The sequence below is a fragment of the Leopardus geoffroyi genome, chromosome B1 (genome assembly GCF_018350155.1).
Source record: "Leopardus geoffroyi isolate Oge1 chromosome B1, O.geoffroyi_Oge1_pat1.0, whole genome shotgun sequence".
Taxonomy (NCBI): Eukaryota; Metazoa; Chordata; class Mammalia; order Carnivora; family Felidae; genus Leopardus; species Leopardus geoffroyi.
In genome coordinates, this window is record NC_059327.1 from 18223756 (window position 1) to 18231445 (window position 7690).

At 37.9% G+C, this 7690-nt stretch overlaps 1 protein-coding gene across 2 annotated transcripts; it reads left to right on the plus strand.

The window, feature by feature from the left end:
- The first annotated feature begins 1055 nt into the window (after positions 1-1055).
- On the plus strand, positions 1056-7391 carry ZFP42 (ZFP42 zinc finger protein). Of its 2 annotated transcripts, none has more exons than XM_045454225.1 (3): positions 1056-1265; positions 3047-3122; positions 5752-7391. In XM_045454225.1, exon 3 carries the CDS (start codon positions 5849-5851, stop codon positions 6758-6760), a length of 912 nt encoding a protein of 303 aa, XP_045310181.1. In that variant the 5' UTR covers positions 1056-1265; positions 3047-3122; positions 5752-5848; the 3' UTR covers positions 6761-7391. The 2 variants fall into 2 exon arrangements, with proteins under 2 accessions (XP_045310181.1, XP_045310173.1); XM_045454217.1 differs by having other exon boundaries at positions 5755-7391.
- The last annotated feature ends 299 nt before the right edge of the window (positions 7392-7690 follow it).

Here is a 7690-nt window from a genome sequence, read left to right on the forward strand (position 1 = left end):
TTCTATTGAAACCTAAAAAATTAACATTTTTATCACCAAAAAAAGGGTTGGTGAAAACCAGCTCTGAAAACTTGTCTATAAAGTTTATACAGACCATAGTATGGCGCCACAGAGAACAGGAGAGAAGCAGTTTCTCACAATGTTTTGCCTTCAGAAACTCACCTACAAAGAATATGTAACAAGGTAAGGAGCTAAGGAAGCTTTATGTAACTTCAATCTCAAACGGATGAGGATCTGGTATGACTACCAGGGGAGATGAGGGAATAATACCTAGAAAAACAGTTCACATATTTCCCCCATTGGAAATGATCTTTTACTTTCTGACCTCACAACTGATATTCATTCAAAACAAATTTTAAAAAAAATAGCGTGGAGAACTGTTCCCAGATATATATGTGAGTTGCAGACGAGCTTCAAGTAAAATTTAAGAGGTTTTTAAACATTGATTTGGGTTTTTGTTTTAATGGTCTGTGTGCTTACACGAACTATTAAACTTCACTAGACCATAGCCAATGGCAAGCGTTGATTGACCGCGGCTTTCAAAGTGAGTTGTGTTACCTTTAAGGATATGAACAGTCACATTAATGCCCGAAAAAGAAAAAAAAAGCAGTAATTCTGAGGCTGGAGATAGGTGGGGTGGGGAGTAGAGGCTGGGGGAGGGTAAGAAAGTGCAGAGCAAGGTGTGGTGTGCGTTTGGGTAAACTTTTTCTAGTAGGTAAAAACTGCTTCCACCACTGGATTTTCATTTCATTGAAAAATAACTGTATAAATATGATTATACCTAAGTTGATTTGTTCAACAGACACTGAGTGCCTCTACTACAGGCTAAAACTAGGCGACTGGAATTCAAACAGGTTTGCCCACGTGGTGAGGGACCAGGCACTGAGGTGTCCCGGGGCGGGGTCACCCCTGCAGGGCAGGCTCTCAGCTAAAGGTGACACGGGGGGGGGGGGGGGGGGGGGGAGGGGGAGGCAGGTGTAGGCGGCCAACCCTGACCTGGGCGGGGCAAAGCCACACGATCTGCCACTCCACTGCTACCTGATGTCCTTACCGAAACAGGTTTGGTAGAGCCTTTTCTAAGAAACTCCAGCCTAAGCAATGCAGAGTTGAAATGTAGGTGTAGCCTAATTTGAATGTGTCCATCAAAAAGAGGGCGGGTATAGTAGGCGGAGCGTAAAGCAGGGAAGATTTCAGCTGCTGTTGGGGGGCGCCAGTAACAGTTTCTTCTTGGTCTTTCTTTTGGAAGGAAATATCAGAGTGCATGGGTAAGTCTTGTTTCGTGGATCTCTGCCTTTTTTTTTTCAGATATGGGGGAAGGTGTGTGGTATTGAGTTCACCACTTAGAATGTATTTTTAACGTGGGTCCTGTTCAAAAGGTTTTGAAAAACCATGGACAGGAAGGGTTTCATCATCCTAGAACCAGTGGGGACGGACCTTGGCTAGGAGACTTCTAGTGTTTAACTGCCTTGGGCCACCGGCCTCAAACTTCTAACACAGACAAAGGAGGGAAACAAATACACTTTCATGAAAATAGATGCCTGGTTGAAATTTCCTTGAAGTTGCATTTTTTAAATTTTGTTTGAAAAATTCATATATTTCACTGCAACAAATGACTAGATCTATATTAAAATATTTATATTAAAATGTTCACATTATTAAATCAAGAGAGTATAGCTGTTTCCCATTTCTTCCCTCCTCTGATTAGCTCTGAAAGTGACACTACCATCTACCCAGTTACTCCAGCAAAAAACCGAGCACCGCTTGGTCATTATTGTTTTCCCTGTTTGCCTTACTCCCTTTATCCAATCCTCAAGGAAGTTTAGAACATTCTATCTCTGTTTTCCCTCTCCCGCCATTTCATCTTCACTACCAACACCAGCACTCTTTCTGGACTGCTAAATAGCCTAATGGATTTTTCTGCTTTCACCCCTGCCTCCCTAAGTCTACTCTCCACATACCTGTTTAACCTCAGCCAGAGCATGCTATTTCCTGGTTTGAAAGAAACCCTGTAATGGTTCCCATGGGTTTGTGAAAGAAATGTAAATGGCTCCCTTGGCTCACAAGATTCTGCAAGGTCCCCCACCTTATCTCAGACCACTCCGGTCTGTGCCAGCCACAGTCTGTAATAAACATGTCTTCCTTTGTCCTCCAGCATGCAAATCCCTTTGTACTCCCTGCTATAACCTGGAAAGAGCACTCTCCTCCCACCTCTTTCCACTGGCTGATACTTTTTTTTCAGGTCTCAGCCTAAGCCTAATGCCCCACCCCCCCACCTTGGATGCTGTTGCAGACATTCTTCCTTAAGATGGCCTCCCCCATTTCCTTTCCTTCTCATACTCTAATCGCTTATACTTCATAGCATTTTACTCAACCTGAAACCATTTTGTTTACTTACATTTTTATTTTACACAATAAAAGCTCCATGAAAACCAGGAACTTTGGATCTTTTTTTACTGTTCTAGGGTGAACACGTAGAACAATGTTTGGTACTAAATATTTGTCAAATGATTGAATAAGTAAATGATGCACTCTTGGAAGCACCTTTATGCCAGTTTGAGAAATATAAAATTATATTATTGTCATACCATTAAGTATTTAATATCCAGATTCTGTCTTAACACCATGTTTACCGAGTACATTTTCCAAGTAGTTATTTCCACCAACAGAGAATGTACTTGTTATATAAACTGGATTTCCCGTAATAAATTAGTAAGTTAGTATTTCAGTTTTTACATCACTCACAAGCTTGAATTTTGTGTAAGAAATGGGAGGATCTGTCAAATAAAATCTAGCTTAGAAAAGTAAGGGCAACATTTGGCTTTGATAAGTTCATAAAGAAAATACTTCTCTCTTTCAATCCCGATCTCCTAATTAGATGTCTTTTTCTAGGTAACATTTGGCATCATTGATAATCAACTTTTTGGAACCTCTACATTAAGGGTTTTGAAAGTCACAAATAATTTTTTAGTAAATTAATTTTATAGATTTGCTAAACCAGTATCACCAGTATGATTATTAATGCATATATATGAATTCATTTCATTAGACAAATGTTCTAAGCCCTGGGACATAAGAATAAAGCAGAAGAGGACCTTGCCCTCATAGACTTTACAGTCTAATAGGTAAGACAGATCTTAAAGTAATCGGTACCAGAGACTGATCAGTGTACAAGAGGAAGTTTTGGGAACCTAACTGAGCCTAAGAATGAAGGGAAACTTGCTTGAGGAAGTGATGTTTAAGCAGAGGTCAGAAATATGGATGAGAAATGAGCTTGTGTGAGTGTGTGTGCGCACTAATAAGGGAAGGAGGAGTGAGGGTGGGCAGGATTAAGAAGGAACAGCATACTGCTTTATTGGAGGGAGAGTTTATTAAGGCTGAAAATAAAATAGGGGAGCTGAAATTAGCAAGACATAAACTTGGAGAGAAAAGCTGGAATCAAATCAAATTGCAGGTATTTTAAATGGCCTCAATGGGGGAGGGGAGTTTTGTATTATCCTACTCAAACTTTAGACTGATTGCTAGTGATTTTGTCCAAAGAGGTTATATTCATTAATACAAAAAAGAAAAAAATCAAGAATAATTTTTAGCTAAGAGAACAAGATTTTGTTAGGCAAATTTTCCTGAACACAGTCTCCTGGTTTATTTCACCTTTTTAAAAGAAGCAATAAATAACAATACTTGTACCATTTAACATTTTATATATCTATCTATCTATCTATATACATATGTATATAGATAGATAGATAGATATACACACACATATATATAGCTTGAAAATATTTTTAAATACCTGTGCTTTTCAATTGCTAAGGAAATAATGTTTTAAGTTTCTTAAACATTTGTATATATATATTACATAGAAATATATATACAAATGTTTAAGAAGAAATTCAAATCTCTTCCCTTAGCAATTTATATATATAAAACATTTACGTATTGTACATAAATAATTTATTTATAATTTATATTTAATTTTTTTAATGTTTATTTATTTTGAGAGAGGGGAGAAAGATGGAATCCAAAGCAGGCTCCAGGCTCTGAGCTGCCAGCACAGGGCCCAATACGGGGCTCGAACTCACTAGCCCTGAGATCATGACCTAAGCTGAAGTAGAATGCTTTACCTACTGAGCCACCCAGTGACCCTATAATTTATATTTTAAGTCTGTAATTTACATAAGACATTATGCATTGTATATTTATATATATAAATGTTCAAGGAGGCATTTCAAAAATCTTCCCATAGCAATTGAAAAACATGTTTTGTTTTGATGCTGTGTATTTGACAAAAGTAAATAGCATGATTCTTTTGAGGTGGTATTTTTAAATGTAGCTATTTAAAAATATGTTCAAGCTGTTAGTTTTCTGTCCATTACCTTCACATTTACTCCTTTATAAAAAGCATTTTAATTTTTGTCCTACAGCAGGACATCAGGACAATAAAATTAAGAGATCTTCTATAAGGCACACAATTGTAACATTAAGTAAAAGGCTCTTAGAATATATCATATTCATGCTCTAACTTTTATAATATTGCTTTTAGATTTTTGAATTTTTTTTAATTAATTCATTTATTTTGAGAGAGACAGAGAGAGTGAGAAGGGTGGGGAGGGGCAGAGAGAGAGACAGAATCCCAAGCAGGCTGTCAGCATGGAGCCCATGTGGGCGCCGAACTCATGAACCATGAGATCATGACCTGAGCCAAAATCAAGAGATTTTTCTGAACTGATTGAGCCACCCAGGCACCCCACTTTTAGATTTTTAAGAAAAAGACAGAAAACTATTCAAGGCTAAACTCCGCTTGCCTTTATTTTGGCTTATACTCGTAAAAGATGGCAACGCATGGATTTCATGTGTCTTCTTTCTGAATCTCCATCTTGTGAAGAAGAAACAGAAACTACACATGGGCCAAATCCAGCCTCTGCTTGTTTTGTTGGAATGCATGCTCGTCCTTTATGTATCATCCATGGCTGCTTCCGTATGACAAAATGCAGAGTTGAACAGTTATGACATAGACCATAGGGCCCACAACACTTAAACCTAGCTCTTTATTAAATTAAAAAAAAAAAAAAATGCCACCCTTGGTCTAGAATAGTATCTGGAACATCACAGGATCCACCATATATTTAATGAATACAAAGGTAAATAACACTAGCTCACATAAACATTCAGCATTTGCTCTGTGCCATGATCTGTGCTAAGCACTTTATATGCATTATTTAATTTGAATTTCCCAACAGTGTTATATAAGAAAATAGGCACATCTTACTCCCTCAGTTGCTTCAAGTTTTCAGTCAACTGCTTCTACCTCAGGCAAGCCTGCCTGAGCTCCCTATTTAAAATTGAGAACTCCTACTTTTTACTAGCTCCCTTGCTTATTCTGTAGCACTTTACCTTTTAATGTGTGACATACAATACTTATTTTGTATATTCACGAGACTGTATACTCGTGAGGCACAGATTTTTTGTATGTCTACTTACCGATAGATCTCAACCTATGAGCAGCCTAGAGTAGGGCTAGCACATAGTGAGTACCCAGTAAACATTAGGTGGTCAGTTGGAGAGGGCAGATAATTTGTGGGGACCCCCACATAAGATCTAGTTATAACCCACATCCTTACTTTCTTGGGTTTGTCAGAGAAGAAGCAAATGCAGCCATTTCGCTATTAAAAAGTGAGTTTGAGGCCATTTTTTAAGCTCTGACAGTGGTTCTAAAGTTGGAATATAGTTTATCTAAAGGTTACTATCTCAAAGCAGGTGTTTGCTGAAGGCAGTTTACTCAGATCACTATCACCTGGAAGTGGTTGATATATCCTGGTACAAACCTTCAAGGAAGAAGCAACACGACAATATGGACCAGCAACTGAAGAAAAAGGTAAAGACTTGTGGCTGGAAAGGCTTGGGTAGAAGAGCCTTCAGTGGGGATAAACCAAAGCCATCCAAGGCACGGCCAGCCCAACAAGAACCTTTTGACATGCCATGGGCCTTAGAAGATGAAGGTGTATTCTTTGAAAGTAGCCACCTAGTTGTTGGAGAAGATTCCTTCTCTGATTGTTACATAGAATGCATAATAAGAGGTGAGTTTTCTGAACCCATCCTGGAAGAAGACTCACTGAAGTCCCTTAACTACCAGGAAGAAGAATCAGAACAAGAGCTTTCTCAACAGGTTCTTACTGCAAGCTCGCTTCTGGGGAAATCCTTGAAATGTGTGCAAAAAGGGGCAAAACAAGAACTTTCTCAGCAGACTGGAGAGAATTCACAGCTTGAGTATTCAGAGTATGAGACAGGCAAGAAGCTTTCTCCTGGAGGAATACCCAGCACTGATGTATCAGATCCTAAACAGTTTGCAGAATTTGCTAGAAAGAAGCCCACAAAAAATAAGGAATATGATGCTCCAGAAAGAATTGTTTGTCCTCACAGTGGATGCACAAAAAAGTTAAAGAATAGAGCTTCCCTGAGAAGGCATCTCCTCGTTCATGCTCCCCGAGATCATGTATGTGCAGAATGTGGGAAAGCATTCAATGAGAGTGCAAAACTAAAAAGACATTTTCTGGTTCATACTGGAGAGAGGCCATTTCGGTGTACTTTTGAAGGGTGCGGAAAACGTTTTTCCCTGGACTACAATTTGCGTACCCACGTACGTATCCATACTGGGGAGAAACGTTTTGTGTGTCCCTTTGAAAGCTGTCATAAGAGGTTTGTCCAGTCAAATAACCTGAAAGTTCATATGTTAACTCATGCAAAGACCAACAAAAATCCGTGAAAGAGAAGATAGAAAATAATCCTTAAACAAGATGAGCATATTAACAAAATAGTGATTTGGGGACATATGTACCTTATTACTATCTCCCAAAAAGAACTTTTTCAAGCAATTACAACCCTACATGGTATATATTTTTGTAATGTTACTACAATGCTCCTAAAACTTATGATATCATTTTAGAACACTTTTAGAACATTTTAGAGCATTTGCTAAATGCTCAATTTCCAACAGTGTATTTCTAATGGGAAGGCCAGTAATTAATTTACTTCAAAAGCATAATCCTTAATACATTATGAATTGGATTGCTAGATTTTCACATGCTATAAGTACGAAATTAACTTTTTAAAGTGTGTAGTTGCGAATTGTTTAGCTTTTGCCTTTTAGGAATAAACTTCATGCTACGTGTGATAATCATAGAGAATGAAAATTTTGCTGTAGATTGTCCATAAGTAAATGAGTAGTTAAACATTTTTAAAAGATAAATATTTTTTAATCCTTTTTTATCATTGTATGAAACTATACTGAAATCATGTAGTTAGATTTGAATAGTTATTTGGTAGTATCAATTCATTTGAGTCCATTTTAGGTATTTTAAAAGGAAATAAAACTCCAGAGATGCTAAATCTGGATTAAAAAAAAAATCAGAGAAGTGTGCTTTGAAAAGAGATACCAGGGGCGCCTGAGTGGCTCAGCTGGTTAAGCGTTTGACTTCGGCTCAGGTTACAATCTCAGGGCTCGTGAGTTTGAGCCCCATGTCAGGCTCTGTGCTTACAGCTCAGAGCCTGGAGCCTGCTTGAGATTCTATGTCTCTCTCCTTTTCTGCCCCTCCCCTGCTCATGCTCTGTCTCTGTCTCAAAAATAAATAAACATCAAAAAATTAAAAAAAGAAAAGCAATACCATTTATTTGTCTTAGAAATTAACTAAACATT

What these genes read in the sequence shown, in the direction of transcription:
- ZFP42 (XM_045454225.1), top strand. Translation starts at nt 5,849, where the DNA reads ATGGACCAGCAACTGAAGAAAAAGGTAAAGACTTGTGGCTGGAAAGGC.